General features: G+C 41.5%; 1 protein-coding gene across 1 annotated transcript in view; it reads left to right on the top strand.

Annotated features, from left to right (window-relative positions):
• Positions 1 to 16,911, top strand: part of Clstn2 (calsyntenin 2) — a 592,274-nt gene that overhangs the window by 230,806 nt on the left and 344,557 nt on the right. The window contains exon 2 of the mRNA XM_048452571.3: positions 310 to 432. Coding sequence (XP_048308528.3) covers positions 310 to 432 — 123 coding nt within the window. The remainder of the gene's footprint in view (positions 1 to 309; positions 433 to 16,911) is intronic.

The raw sequence follows: 16,911 nt of genomic DNA, 5'->3' as shown, positions 1-16,911 counted from the left end.
TCTGCTTGTTTGTTGACTGCTAGCAGATTTTAACTCAGAGGTATCTATTAATAGGTAACATTAGATATTTTAACTCTCAATAATGTCTGTCTTTACTGATGTTGCTGCATACCTTATGTGGCCTGTGTGTATCTTCCGGCTGTCGGGGCACAGCCCTGAAGCTTTTCTACATAGCAAGTAGGATACTGTGGTTTTTTGACCTAGTTAGTTGAATATGAGTCTATGACGGGGAAAATATGAAGCATTAATAGTTCTGTTATAGATAAATTTCTCACATGATGATCTTTTTGTTTTGTGTTGCTTTTCTAGTCAATAAACACAAACCATGGATTGAGACATCGTATCATGGAGTCATTACAGAGAACAATGACACAGTCATTCTGGATCCTCCACTGGTAGCCCTGGATAAAGATGCCCCAGTGCCTTTTGCAGGTAAGATTGACACCTTGGTAGGCTTGGGCTGACTTGCTCTGGAGGCCTGATTTGAAACCTCCACTAAGCCCAGCTAGGACCTAAAAGTTATTGTCACCACCCTGTATGTGGAAGCCCTGTGTGTTTCAAGGTGTGTGTATCTTCTCATTGTTAGTGTGGACTCTTTAGCACATCGCCTTCACAATGCATCCTGTGGAAGACCTATATTCCTCCTTTTTGTGTTTGTTATTGTTGTTTTGGTGGTTTTGATTTGTTCTATTGTTGAGACAAGGCCTCTTTATATATTTCTGACTATGCAGGAACTTGCTATGTAGACCAGGATGGCCTTGAACTCACAGAGATCAGCCTGCCTCTGTCTCTGCCTTCCAAATGCTAAGATTAAAGACATGTGCCACATGCCCGTTTTCCTCCCGATTAGAGGTGATAAACTACTGAAATGACCCCTGGAGTTGGACGAGATGGACTAGTGAATGTCCTTGGGAAATTTTGCTCCTAGAGAGATGGCCGGCATACATGATAGGATGTGGCCACCACTGTCCCCAATACCTACATACCTCATAGGGACTTGTGTCTTGGTAGATGGACAAGAAAGGGGGAAACAGAAAAACTTACCAAACCATACTTGCTAAAGGTCAGATGAGATTGTGCCCTTGAGCACAATCAACATGAGGATGGTTTCCAGGGGAGGAATCTAAAGTCAGATGCCCTTTGTGTCTCTTGGCTAGAAATCTTTCTTATTATCTTCAAGGTCACTGCTTTCACTCTGACCTGCACAAGTCAGACCCTATGTAGTGAGGATATGACGCTATTACCTGTTTCCATGGATTTGGGTAAAGACAGGAAAATGGACAATGGCTTGGGTAGGAGGCCTTAGACAAAGAATGTCTGAGGGTGCCTGAATCACAAGTAATGGTGTTCACATTTTATAACTGTCAAGCAGAAGACAGGAAATTTAATGAAGGTTTTCAAGACCTCTAGAAGATTGCTTTATGATCGATGGGTGCCAGGCAGGGGTTTTCACCATGATGAAGTCTATTTTTTCTGACAGTTTGTCTGCTACATTATGAGCTACTTGAGCAGAAAAAAAATGATTCTTTCGCACTTTTAAGAGAGATGCTCTGTGAAGGCCTTTTATTCATTACGGAAGATTATGACGGCAGGAGGGCTGGGCTGGGTTGAACTCAGTGTGATGTGAAGGTAAGCCCATAAACATTCTTACTGTGGGGGAAAAACTCTTACAAGACTTTGCCTTTATTTTATATAAAATGATAACTAATGGACATCTAACTGTGATTTCCATGATGTCTATGGTTGGGTATCTTCAGACATCTTCCAAATGTCCTCCAACCAAATGACACTTGGAAGTACTGTGCCATTTTTTTCTCATGCCATCTTTTCCACCCCTACCCTTCTTCGGCAGCCTAGAAATAACCTACCTTACATTCTTCCATACATAATTAGCACAGCAGTGTGATTAACCAACACCTTTAACAATGTCTAGAAATAAGGTTGTTGAAGCAAATACCAGTAAAAATATGTTTGCGCCATGGAAATCTTTTATTTGGCTTTTAACATATGCTTAAAAATAAATCCAGCATTAAGAAACTGGTAGATTTATCATGAAATGCACGATTCTGGTTAATCTCAATGAATCAGATCTCAAGTAGAGAACTGAGTCAGAATTTCCTCCCTCCCTTCTTTCTTCCTCCCTTCCTTCCTTGGAAGCAGGCCTGAAATTCAGTATAGAGACCAGGCTGTCCTCAAACCTGTGGCCTCTGGCTATAGCCATTGCAGTTTAGAATCACAAATCTGTGTACCAACACTGAGTTGACCGTCTCTTTAGCCCAGTTCCCTCCCAGCCGTTAATCTCACAGTGTGCGCACAGAGGCCTCCTCACTAAGTAGGGCTTAGTCTTTCCCCTCCCTGTCTGGTGGCTGACCTCTCTTTCAAGCATAACAGAGTGAACTGCTGGTCAATTCCCAGGAAGTTACAGAGTGCCCGTTAGTCATGCTGTTGTTGGGAGGCTGAGGTTTTCAAAGATGAGCAATGTGCCTGCCTCTTCGTTATGCCAACCCCTACTGGAACTCTCTTTTGGTCTGGTTGTGAGCAAGGAACTGAAGTCTGGAGCAAAGTGACCCACTCCCAAACAGAGGGGACACAATAAAAAGAACTTTACATTCAAGCAAATCTGATATTTGAGAATTTATAGTCACAGCAGATTCCTTAACACTTTCATTTATTAGGGCCTACAGACAATTAAAAAATCATCTGCAGATTCATCTGAGCGTTTCTTCAGTTGAAGCCTGGTCCAGTGCCTTATGCCTTAAACTTGAATTTGTATTTCGTCAGATGTGCTTACAGTTGTTCAGGCTTGTTTGGAAACCCAGATTTGCCTCTCAGCCAAGCCCCGAGGAGCTATTTCCAACCAGAGACAATTTCTCTACTCCACCTGCTATCATTGCAGCTGCCTTTAAAAAAAAATCTGGCTTAATGCATCAAAATATAATCTGCCAAGCTCTGAAGAGTAAAAAATAAAGGTGCTTCTTATTATGGTCAAAGCTATTTTTCTCAGTATTATTTATGACCAGCTGTAAGACAGGACATAGACACTAGCCATCCATCCAGCTACGGGCATTTATTTTAAAACATTTATCTTAAAAAGAAAATACTGTGGATTTATTTCAGATCCGTATCATTCTCATAAAATTGAAAAATTTATATCTGCCAGCTGCATCACCCTCCACGTCAACGGAGCTTCTGGTCCTCCTCATCGAGAACCCCTGAATTAGGGGTCACTTTCCCCAGCTTTCTCCTGCGTCTTTCCTTCCCGTTGAGTGGTGAGCCGAACTGTGCTCTGTGGCAGACCATTCCCTTTAGATCATTTTTTACTACTTTATTTCTATTATCTTCTCCTACCTTTTGGAATTTTTAGAAAAAAAGCATTCTTCTATAAGAATTCTGTTTGAAAATAATTTAGAATTATATGCTACTATAAGTGATGCTCATCTAAATAAAAAGCAAAGTATGTATTGTAGAAAACATGGAAAGTCCTGTGACATGCACACAAGAAGCATACAGCCTGCATCTTCCCACCACTAGAGACTCTTGGCATTTCAATGTACTTCCTCCAGTCATGTTTCTATTCCTTGCTAAAAATTATTATTGCATCTTACATGTAATATTAGAATTGAGTGTTAGTGTTACTTTAAAAATTACATTAGCCCTATAAATATCCAAATGATTGTTCTAGAGCTTTCTTTTTCCCTAGTGACAATTATTGTACCTATTTCCATTCCTATTTTGTTACAACATATTTACCTTTCTGTGTCTAATGGTGGATAAATTTTCATGAGTAAAATTAATTGGTCAAGCATTTCCAAGTTCCTGAAACACATTAGATTGCTTTTCAAAAAAAAAAAAAAAACCCTGTATGACTTTGTTTCTATCCACAGCATCTGAGTCCTCCTCTGGCCCCCTTTTGTTCGCTCTAATCTTGATTTGGTGACAGAATGGCAGAATAGCTAATTGCATTATCTTTAATAACATCATCTGTGAATGATGCAGGCGTTCCAGGCTTTTTGTATGGATGAAATTTAAATAATGTCTGTGCCACATGTTCTAAATGTGGCGGTTGTTTAATGAATTGGAGTTTCCAGCTCGAGCCTTTTATGCCTGCCCATTTCATAAAGGAAATACCTACTTGGCACTGAGGCGAAGCAACTTGCCCAGCATTCCAGGTGAAGTTGGTTGAGGCAGGGACAATGATCTTGCTTTGAATTCGTCTCTCATTTGAGCAACAAGACCTCCATGAGACCTCAGCCAGTTCTATTAAATTTGCTTGCCTCAGTTCTCAACTTGGAGTCTGAGCTCTGTAGACTTGACCTTCTTAAAGAAACAGACACAGAAAAATCCTCAAGTAATAATGGAAATCCTGACCATTGCAAGACAAAAAAAGGAGTGATAATGAAAGCAAGCTGGGCGCACCATGAACTTATTAATTTCTACATGTGCCCCACTGAGGCCTGTTAGGAAACTGTGGAGACTTTTAAATTTGAAGGGAATTAGATGGCTTTTCAGAGATAATAGAACTACCACTCATTTGTCTACATTGGGCCAGTCTGCACTTGTCTCTTGTAAGGACAGGGCTACAGAGGATGATCAGGCATAATTGGCTGGTTTTGCCGGCTGGCTAAGTCTCTGAAGGCTGCCCAGAAAATTGTCTGGAATATGATTTGACCTGGTCTGATTAGTTGGTTACAGTGCTGGCTGTGGCAAGGACTGTTCCTTCTTTTGTGGTTAACTCCATTTCTCTATTCAGTTCAATGTCTGCCTATCTCCTTCCTCCCTATCTGTGGGTCTGTCCAAGGGACCTGGCTCTCACTTAGGGCTCAATAAGACCCTAATGGTAGAGACCACCAAGAGTTCATTCTGCTATGATATCTTATAGTGAACAGGAAAGGCAGAGGTCATAACATTCATTATTTCTAGTATTTTTAGATTGATGGCCATCATTGTATGCTTTAAAGCATATAAATACTATGTTTAAAAGCTTATCAATATAGAAGCTTTAAATCTAAGTAAGTGGCACATATATTACCTCACATAGTGTGATGGTTAATGTGGTCAAATTGGCAAAACCTAGAATCACTCAGGAGATGGCCTCTGAACATGCCCGTGAGGGACTTTCTTCACTGATGTGCTTGAGGTAAGAGGCTGGAACCATTTTGTGGACAAAAATCCTGAACTGAATAAAGAGAGGGAGCTGAAGAGCCCACGTACCCTCTTTGCTCTCTATTTCCTGACTATGGATGCCATATGGACAGCCGTCTCAAACTCCTGGCACTGTGATTTCAGGGCAAGAAGGAACGTTAGCCTGGAACTGTGCGTCAAAATAAGCTCGCTCTTCTTTAGATGGCTTTAGTCAGAGAACTTTATTACAGAAACAGAGGTGCAAAGTTGTCCTTTTTTTGGTGAGAGGCTGCCACACTAAGTCTTTCTCCAAGACTATAACATGTTATCAGAATCAATAGCCACCTTACTCTAGAGTAGATCTCTTAATGTACAATTTCTAGCACACTGCAATTGTGTATCTTCCAACCAACATCCCCTCAACCACTCCAGCCTCTGGGGACCACCATTATATTCTCTATATCTGATATCAGCATTCTTCAGATTCCACCAAAGAGGGAAATCAGCTGCATTTGTCTATTTTTGTGGCTTCTGTCCCTCGCCAGACACATGTGTTTTTGCATTTAGGTTCTGCACTTGCTAACTTTATAATCTCAGAGCTGTCACTAAACTCTTCCAAGGGAATGTTTACAATGGAGGCATTCACAGCGCCTACTCCTGGGATTAATATGTGGATATAATTAGATATTAATGAAAAGTGCCTAGAGCCCTGTCTGGAGGCCAGAAAGTGCCCAGTAAATCAGAGTTGTATTAGTCATAGCCATGGTGATGATGAGAGTCATCAGAGTAATTGTGGTTCTTGTTATCATCAATAAGCCACAAGTGTTTGCTTCCTTTTTGGTTGATTACAATGGTGCAATTATAATCTGGGGTGAAGATGATAAAAGAAGGGAGAAACATAACTCTGGAGTCTGTTCTAACGCCGGATACAGTCACCCAATCAGACTGTTGTTTGGATTCCTCTGCAGCAGAGTAGTGTGGGAACGACCAGCTAAATTATATAGTTTGGAGATTGTGTACAACTCCATAAATAAATATCAGCTATCTGGGAATAAAAGTCCTTCCATTCTACCCATAAATTATCCCTGTGGAATAATCTATTGCAAGCTACACTTTCAGAGAATTGCAAACCATGTGTCCTTTTATTATAAATGCACACAGACACACACGGGTACCTTCCAGTCAGTCGATTGCAATTCAGTTCTCACCAGCTTGTGAAGCAGGAGGACAACTATTATGATTCTATTCTGCAAGCAAAGAAACATGGGACTTTAGGAAGTTTTGTGAACACCTCAGGCTAATCTACCCAAGTCCAGGCTCTCTGGCCCCAGGCCTTGCCTTCCCTTCACTTGCTCCATTATCCTTTGCTGGAGGCTGCTCTTACTGGTTTTAAAGGATCTACAAGTCATCGGACCCAACCTTCCTAAATATCAACCCCAGGCTAGGTTCTTCCCTTTTGACTTCTTTCTTCCTTGTTCTGATCATTCCAAGAAGAAACATGTAGTTTTGGAGGTTCAAATCATCACGAGCACCTCCCTTGCCTGATAGTGTCTTCTTTTGGTGAAGCAGAACCAAGATCTACCACAGAGCCTCCTAAAAGTTTGAATAGCGTTCTGATGTATTTTAGCGAGGCCAGTTCTATTGAGGTAAGTATTACTGCTATTCCTTTCTGACATTTTCATTTCAAATAATCATTAGGTTTTTTTTTCTTAAAAAAATCCAACCTGAAAGAAAAATGCAAACAAATATTTCAGTGGCTTACAGAAGCATTACAAGACACTCAAGGGGTCTATGATGGGATACAAAGGAAACAGTGAATGAACCTTTTTGGTAGGGGTGACCTCATCTAGAATCCTCAGAAATGGATGCAGGACCCAAGCCATCTTCATTCTATGTTGTCCTTTGGCTCTCCAACATCTGGTCCTGACAGCATAAATGTATGTATGCATTAATAATTCATGAAAAATGAATTATTTGAAAAGGACACCCAGCAAAGTGTCCCAGGCCCTTTAAGTAGTAAATGCCTTCAGTCCCAGGTTAGATCTTATCCCTATCTACAAAGAACCTGGTACAGACCTGTCTGTTGTCCACACCTGGGGCTATTCCTCAAACCTCACAGAATTGAAAACTAGAATTAAGTCAGGAAAACATGAACTAAATGTCTATTATTCTGAGTGCATGTGAAAAATTAAGAAAAGAAAGTAAAATTCACCCATTATCAAGGGAAAATTACAATTCTGATATGGACTCATGTTTTTAAAGTGAATTGAGGTAATGGCTTTTATGGTTCTGAGTCTTTGCGTTTTTTACTGCTCACGGCTACTTCCTATGCAGATTGAGTTATGCAGGCTTGGTTACCAGCATAACTAAGCATCACACAAACATTGATTTAGTCATTCTTCTATTTGTGGCTGTGTAGGTTGTTTTCAATAATTTTCATCTTTCTAAAAAAATAATTCTTCCATGGTCAACTGTGTGAAATGACTTTCTTAAATAAGCATAACTCAGTTTCATTTTGAGGTTTAATTCATAGAGAGAATGAAAACAGATGTGTTCTTTCAGTGATAGTTTGAGATTGTGTCCTCAAATGTTTGGCTGAAGTAAACTATGATTGCCAATTTCCCAACAGCTGGTGACTTCAGACTAGACAGGGAAGATGTGGGAGTCATATTCCCACAGCTGTCAGCACCTATAGGGGAGCACTATCCCCAAGTTCTCAGCCTCCCAAGCCTCCTTCCATGTAGCTAGGTTTTCATCCTTGCTGCAATAACTCTGATCTAAAGGCTCCCAGACTTGTACAAAAGTAATATTGAAGTTGTTGTGAAATATGAAACAACTGGGGGTAATGGGAATAGCAGACTGTAAATAAGATGTAAGACCTGGCCAATGTGACACTTGTGATCTCTAGAGCAGATGGTGAGGGAGGATCCATCTGTGGTCCTGTAGGACCAGTAAAGCCCATTACAGTGGCCATACTCATGGGCCTTGTTCTGTGGGAGATTGGGGATCCTACCAATCAGGTTGCGAGAGCAAGAGCCCACGTGCCATCAGTATGGGATGAAGGACAGATTTGACTCTGGCTTGGCAACTTTCAGCCAAGGAATTGGTGTGAGAGTGGGGGCATGTTTGGTGACTCTTCCTGGCCTTCTCCATAAAAACAAACTGTGCTCTTCCCGGCTGTTCATTTTCATAATTTTAATTTCTCTTTCTTGCCTGCTGATGACTGTCAATGTAGGAGGCAGGTCTCAGCTCCAGTGGGAGGCCCATTCACAAATCCTAGTACTTAAAGACTTTGCCTGAGTTGGGTGGAGCAGGGAGCACATTTATCCTGCTAAGGAGTTTGTGGATGACACTCTCTATGGAGGAGATGATGGCAGGAGAGAGGGGAAACTTTCCAGACTTCTACTCTGTGTGTGTGCCTGAGGTCTTTGCCTTGTCTTTTCTCTTATCTGAAACAAGTGCTTCCAAACTGTTCCTCCTGCATTTCCCTCTTTCCTTTCCCACCAGCTTATTCCCAGGGTCCCTGACGCTGCCTGTCTATGTAGCCTCTGTTTATGGTGCTTTTGTGTTTTGTCTTTTTATTTCTCTTGTGAAAGCTGTTTGTTAATTTGCTCTATGGCAGCTCAGGCTTAGTGAACTTCTTTTCTATGTCCCATTCTCATCTCCCGCTCATGTTCTATGCCAAACCCTGGTACTCATGCATCTCTGATGGGGTTCTGGATCAAGAGAGTGGGCTGACATTAACTTCATACCTCTCTGTATTGAGTAGGCAAAGGTAGGCTCCTGAGTGGGAAAACTGCAGAAGAAACTAAAAGGGCTTTCATCGGGGATGACGAGGAATTCCGTCATGATATAGTGGAACAAATCAGCCAGGGAAGAGTGAGGGTGTAGGTTTCAAATGAATCAAATTCATACTGAGGGCCTAGGATCTGTGTCTGACTTGGGAAGAAAGCAGGGGAAGGGGTTGAAGAGCTGAATCAGAACCCATCAGGAAACTTATCGCGGCTTCCCAGGCACTCTTGGCTTTGTGAAACAGGGTCTCATCATATCGCCCAGGATGGCTTTGAATTGGAAATCTGCCTGCCTCAGCTTACTCAGTGAACTTCTTCTCCAGGATCTTCACAAAGAGAAGACTCTGCATAAATCATTCTTAGGCCAGATTCATGTTTAAGGACTGTAATAGTCGGTACTATTCTCCAGCAGTAGGTTGAAGAGGCGTTCAGGAAAAAAAAAAAAACAAACATCCTAGTTCCCAGAGCTGGAGTATCCTAAGGTGTGGGTTTATCAGTGCTAAAACTGGGAAGGGATGGATACATCAGGGTTGGAAACCCTGGGAGGAGAGATGTGATATTTTGGGAATGAGCTGCTTCAACACCACATTAGGAGACAGTGTGAGAGAAGTCTTTGAATGTGGAAATTCCTTGTTTTCTGGGCCCCTGAATTAATGAGAGCACTATATGAAAACAAGATAAAGTATAAACAATGAAATAAAACAATAATGGCAGGAGTTCTGCCAGCCCACATGGTGACTGTGCAAATTGAAAACAGGTGTTCCTTCTTACAGATGGACCCTGTCCTACTCCACAGCACACAGCTCAGAGTGAGGAGGAAGAGGTCCATTTCAGCCCCAGTGTGTCCCCTTGGTCTTGTAGCCTCATACAGAAAACAACCTGCACACAACAACACCCCAAATCTGGCCAAGTTCTATTATTCCTCTATGCTACACACTATATTACAAACACCGTGTCATTTAGGTTTTACAGTGATCCTCTGAAATAGGTATCATTATTATCTCTATTTTATAGGAGAGACTGAGGTTAAACTGAATAATATAGTTTGCCCAGGACACAGTGGTAATGAAGCTGTAATTCCAGCCCAGATGTCTCGGGTAAGTACTGCTATGTAGCAGGCACGCCAACACTTAGGAGCCCCAGGACAGCAGCCGTTCGTCCTCACTCATTACTCTGCATGTGGACTGGGCAGCTCTGCCAATCTAGGCTGGGCGTAGCTGATCCTTGCTGGGGGTGTTTAAGGGTCCCCAGGAAGCCAGTGGTCCTGAAAGGGTAGTTTAGGGTGGCTGTAGCTAGGATGACACTGTTCTCTATATGTTCTTTCAGTAGCCTGCCTGAGAAATTAAAAGTGCACACATGTACAAGCAGATGTCAACAACTACCTGTGACAGTTCTGTCTCTGTCTCATGAGCTAACTCAAATCCCATGTCCACTACTAGATCCAGTGTCCAATTGGACTACGCGGAGATGGGTGACTTTAGAGTCGTCAGTGTTGCTGTTCTGTCACAACCTCCAGGTCACTAGAATTCACGACCTTCCTACGTGCAAAACACACTCTCCCCTGTGCTAGAACTCCAGAAGTCATATTCAGCCATAGGTCCAGGCTTGGATCACAAGATTTTGAGATCCCCATCATTGGGCATAGCCAATCTTAATCCATAGGCCTGGGAATTAAGGCAAACAAAGATTATCTTTCCACCCTTAGGAGACAGAAATCCTCAGCCAACACTTCCAATCAGGGTGGAATTAAAAGGGAAACATACAATGACCATTAGCAGTTCTGATATATTGCTAGAAAATGTTGCATGCCCCCATCACTGAAGTTCCTCTGGTCCATCTTCCCCTCTGTTCCCTTTGACACTTGTCATCTCTTTGTACCACTCTTTGTCTCTGATCTGTCCCAATTGATGGCCTCAACAGAAGTGAACAACAGTTGGCTTTTCCTTTGGGCCACCATCCAGCTCCCAGATAAAGACATGGATACTTATTATTAGTTATGAATGCTTGCTTGGCCTTATCTTAGGCTTGTCCCACTCAATTGAATAACTTGCTCTCTAAGGCCCAAAGTCTAGGGCCTTAGAGAGCAAATTGGGAAAATTAGAGGGAAAACCATTTTGTCTCTCTGTTGGAAAAGAAATTCACCTGATCCATAAAAATTCAAGCCCCATGATATCCTGGAATGCCAAGAACTTCAAATCTATGACAGGCCTTATCTATCAGTGAGTTTATGGGGCATTCTCAGTCAGTGTTCTGATGGCCAAATTCTAAGTCACATGACCCAGGATCTGGGGTGGGTACCTGACTCTTGTTGGCAAATACACTGTGCCAACCTTGGATTTACTATCTGGGTTGAAAAGATAAAAGAGGCAGTTGGCTTTTTGTTTGAACACAGGGGGATCAGGAGCAGAGTTGCAGATGAGGTTTCTCGCGGAAGGAGAGGTCGGAACACTGAATTCTCCCTGATGGGCTTCAGTTCTCAAGTGGCCCTCGTGTCCTGGTGATCACACACTTCCAGGCTGTTCATTGCTGCTTTTGATCTTTCTATGTCTGCAGAGATGCTTCTTTCTCATTTCCTGGGAAGCAAAAGAAGTCAGTGAAAACCATGTGTTAGCATGGCCACACCCGCTGCATCCCTTGGGCTCCAGAAACACAAACAGTCTGCAGAGGCTCAGCTAAGTGGATAGCATAGAAGAGCATGAACTGGGAATTGGAAAGCACGGAGAAAATCCTCTTTAAAGGCTGTAGCAGATGATCATCACAGCAAAATCAATGACTGAAAATCAGTTCTAACTGTCAATAACTGGACCACTTAATAGCCCTGTTTACAAAGCTAATACCAATTCGGATGTCTGCTCTAGAATCCATTCCGCAGCACACTGCAGTAGCCTTATTGAGTAGCCCTGGCCGCGTAGCCCACCACAGTTATTAATTATGAACAGGCTTTTGTAAGGTCAATGGTTTTCCTTTAACAGGAACTTGGGGCTGTGAATACAAGTTCCAAATATCTTAGACTTGTTTGAAACCAAAGGACAGGAGTACAAGCTGGCATTTAGAGTTCATTCGGCCTGGCAGAGGACTGAGGGTGAGATCACTGAATACTTTGGCATGAGTTCAGGGCTCGATTTTATTATCTTGTAGCTGCCTGTGATCACAGATGAGGCATCAAAGGCCAGCTGTCCCCCATGAACCTTGACAGTCTATATAAACTAATTACTTTTTTATGAGCCATCTTTTCAGAGTTTTGAAGAGAGGGCCCATTAAGCCAAGTTCAATTTGATCTACAAACTTTAAAAATTATTATTATTTACCTACGTTCCCACAGAGTGCCATGGTAAATGACATCTCTGACAATGCTTGGCTTGGATGGCCATGAACTTCATCAAAAACACAATGTTCTGATTATTTTTTTTAAAAAAAAAATGAAATGATGAATGCTACTGTGGCAGGGATTCACTCTGCACATGAATGGTATTAGTGGGGCAAGCAAGGAAGAAAAAACAGAATGTATCTGGAAGGCACCACACCCATTCTCCTAAACCCACTGGGCTATAGAATACACCCCCTACTCCTCAATTCACCGCACTTAGCCTTTCATTTTTCGTGTCTTTCTTGGAGTCTCTAAAGAAGTTAGCTTTCAGTTACAACACTCATATGTGGCTTATACTTTCGCTATTTCCTGGGACTCTTCTGAGCCGTTGCCGGTTGCTGTGGAGCTGCTGCATGGCTGTGCCGTTTGCGGTATATTCTCTCCATTCTATGACTGGGAGCCATTTTCTGCCTCTGAATGTTTATTACTACATGTTGTCTTCCTTGGCCCAACTTGATGCTCACCTTCCTTCCCTTGAATCAGCCTGTGGAGAGAGCCCTGAGCCAAACTGACCTCCCTTAATTATACATCTTTCTGGAGAGCCAGGAAACAAGGGAACTTCTCTTCTATAGATCTTCTCCCCAACAAGTTCCCATAGAGAATTTCTCTTGCCATCCTATTCATTGTATGTAAACACAAAGACCTTCTTCCATCCCAAGGTGAATAAAGCTCCTCCCAGATCTGAGGTAGGAGTGGTGTGGACACGTTTAAGTTTTGAGTGTCCTGGGCTAGTGAAGTGGCTACTACACTCTTAGCTGCTCATATGTACCTGTATATCTTGATCTTGAACTTGTGCAGAGTGGTCTTTGCTCCCAAGTTCAAATGTTCCTACCCCAACATTGTTTCCACATGCCTAACTCATCGTCTTCTTTCATATCTGTGAATGAAATACCCAAATTTGATGAACAAACCCTGGCACCCTGGCACTTCATCTGGAAGTACACAGTAGGAGAGTGGCCACGGGATCTGTATCATTCCTTCTGGCCTCTACCAGACTCCCACTTCCACCCTACCCAGACCTTGGTCCTGCTCTACAATGACTTCATGTGAAATAAACTACTTTTTTCCTAGTGAGGTCCTCGAGGTCCCCAACTCCTGCTGTGCTCTCCCCTGCCTTAGCCGGTGCACGCATGTAAAGCTCTGATTGCCTAGTCACAAGCCTGCCTTCTCTCTGATCTTAGTAGAGGTGTCCTAGTAGGTGCTCAGTTAGCATTTGGTAAATGACTGAAAGACACCTTGACTTACCACAAGTTTAAACTGACCCTGTGGGCTTATCTTATTGTCTCTGATGTGTTTGTTCTTGGGCTCAGTCTCAGGTTCTGTTGTACTTGCCCTACAATCTCTTTCATTGTCTGCTCTTCCTACCAGAGCAGGCTTGTTTATCTGTAAATCCTAGCGCATCCTCTAGATTAGACATTTTCTGTAAATGTTGGTTGATTCAATGGCAAAGGGCCAGTGACTTACAACCCATTTTTAAATAGCATGGGGAGACAGGGAGGAGAGGGACATGGAATTCAGGGAAGGGTCATCCATGCTGCTGACATTCACCTTGCAAGAGACAGAGCCAACTCAGGGGCAATGGTTGGCTCTATGGCTACTGAGTTTTCTTGAACAATTCTGTCATGACTGAAGTATCCAGTAAAGTAAGATGACCAACTAAGGGAAACCTGAGCTGGAGGGGCTTGCAGTGACCAAGGAGGAAACAACTCAGTAGAATAGATTACTGCCTCTCAGCAAGAACTAAATCTTTACAAAGAAAGATTTTTTTTAATTAAGGTATTTTGAGATGATAATAAATTGTCATTGAGTCTTCTGTACTGTTTACATCTTCTAAAGCTATAGTATGAATTCATAACCAAGACGGTGGCATGGATTACAACCAAGATACAGAATATTTCTGTGTTACCCTTAAACAGCTACCCCTCCTCCCTTGCTACCCACAACTTCTCACTCCCATTCTTATTTTGTGACTTAACCATTTCAAAAGTTACATAAATGAAATCACACAATAAGCAGCCCTTCAGAATTAGTCTCTTAATTAGTTAAGAGTTCTGATTGCTGTGAGGAGACACCATAACCATGGCAACTCTTTTAAAGGAAAAACATTTAATGGAGGTGACTCATGCTACAACATGGCGGTGCGCAGGCAGACAAGATGCTGGAGGAGTAGCTGAAAGTCTTACACTTTGACTAGTGGACAACAGGAAGTGATCTGTCTTACTGGGCATGGCTTGGGCATCTATGAGACTTCAAACCCTGTTCCCACAGTGACACACTTCTTCCAACAAGACCACATCTACCTTCCAACAATGTCACACCTCCTAATAGTGTCATGCCTTTAGGGGGCCATATTCTTTCAAACCATCACAATTAGGATTTAACTCTGCATCTTTCTCTGGAAGTTAATTTTGGCTACTGGTCCAGTCTTTTTATCACTTAGTAGTATTCCATAGCACAGATATACCACAGTTTATTTAGTTATTCATCCAATAAAAGAAAATAAGATCCCGTGTGTAGTGGTGTATGTGTATATGTGTGTGTGTTTCTTTGAGAATTTCATACATGTATGCAGTGTGTTTTGATCGTATGCTCTTGGATTTGGTTTATATGTGTTTTATTAAGACTTTTTGCGTTTATGTTCCTGAAGGAAATTGTCTACAGTGTGTTGTTGTTTTGTGACCCTACAAGGTTTTCATGTCGGAATAATTGTGGCTTCATAGAATGAGTTTGGTGATATTTCTTTCCTTTTTATTTATGGGACATTTCTTCCAGTTCATTTCAGGAACTTCTTAGTGAACAGTCCACCCTCTCAGGACCAATCCGGGGTATTATTTGCAGAAGAGGAAAAAAAAACTGTTGTGACAACAATAATATCAAACTGGACAAGACATAGAAATATAAATAAACTTAAAATTGATTAAAGTCCACTAATGTAGTGCCATTTATTACAGAACAGAAAATGGAAAAATAATGTACAATGTGATATAAAGACAAACTGTTTATGGTATGGTGTGCGAGGTCCTTCTGTATGTGTTACTTTTCTTGGTTAATGAATAGAGAAACTGCCTTGGACTGTTGTTAGGGCAGAACTTAGGTAGGTGGGGAAGATGGAACTGAATGCTGGGAGAAAGAGAGGCCGAGGGAGAAGCCGTTGATCCTCCGCCTGAGATGGATGCCGGTTAGAATCTTGCCGGTAAGCCACAGCCATGTGGCGATACACAGATTAATAGAAATGCCTTAAATTGATATAATAGTTAACCAATATAAAACTAGAGCTAATGGACCAAGCAGTGATTTAATTAATACAGTTTCTGTGTGGTTATTTCGGGGCTAAGCTAGCTGGGCCATCAGAATGAACAAGCAGGCCCTCCTCCTACAATGGTAAGTACAGAAATAAAAAATGAGATAAAGTAAAATGGATGAAGATTTAGGAGAACTGGAAACATATGGACTCAAATATTAGATGAAAGGATGATGAATGATGAATAAGTGTGAAGAAGAGGAAGAAAGAGCAGATTTTTAGAAAGAGAGAAAAATATTTCTTAGGAATAAAGATTCACAAGCAAAATTAGATTAAAAATAAGAATGGGGCTATAAATTAAATATAAGTTAAAGTCAAAATTCTCCTAAAAGTATATTTAAAAGAAAGGGTGGAATAGAAAGCTCAAAAATAGGTTATACAATAATTAAATAGTTATTAACAAAGTTAGATACATGTAAAATGGGATATAAATCAAAACATGAAACCTTTTTAAAACAAGTAAAATAAAATCAAAATCTTGTTAAGAATATAGGAAACAGGATAAAAATGGAAACACAAAGAGGGAGAAAATTAAGTGTTGGGGCTTCTTCTGGGGCCTTGCAAGCTGGAGTTCTCTGGGTGGATAGAGTGGGGAAGGTCAGTTGAGCTAATGGACTCATGTTTCCTGTGACTTATGCTGATGCTGAGACTGTCCTTGGCAAGTGTCTGGTGTCTACCAGAACTATCTTCTCTTTAGTTAACCACTCGCTCTCCCTTGCGTACTAAGGGCCGAGGCTGCCCACACCTCTCCTTATAGTCTGTGGTTCAGGTAGGTCCTCCCATCGTCCAGAGACTCTTCAATTTATATCTTCATATACCAGGATGGGTAAGGAAGGTCTTATGGATCTCTCTTAGAATTCTTTTCTATACAATCACGGAACTTTGTTCTATTGATCTAATTTTCTGTCTTCAACTCACCCTCAAATAACACTGCATTTGGCATTAAGTTTCAACATATGAATTTGTAGAGGGGTTTATAAATATTCAATCTATAGAGGTTAAATAATTGCAGGCTTTGTGTAACCTTAGTGTGGCATCTATCGATGATTTCTTCATTTAGTGTGAAGTATTTCTACTTCTTGGAAAGTGGGTGGTTTATATCAGTATTCTTAGATTGTGGTGTGAGACTGTGGGTCTTACTTAAACCTTCTGTTTTAATTGGATTTTATTACAAAGTTACTTAATGGAGGGGTGGTTTTCCCCCATCCTACTGACACCTGAGACATCTCAGTTCTCTACTTAGCCTTCATTGATACTGGTGTGTGTTGCAGAAGATTTTTTTTTTTAGTGTGTTCTCAGTTGTTTTGCAGTGGAGTCAGCTTCATGGTCAC

This window comes from Myodes glareolus, chromosome 4 (assembly GCF_982192425.1).
Source record: "Myodes glareolus chromosome 4, mMyoGla1.1, whole genome shotgun sequence".
NCBI classification, from domain to species: domain Eukaryota; kingdom Metazoa; phylum Chordata; class Mammalia; order Rodentia; family Cricetidae; genus Myodes; species Myodes glareolus.
This window is presented reverse-complemented; position numbering and strand designations above follow the sequence as displayed.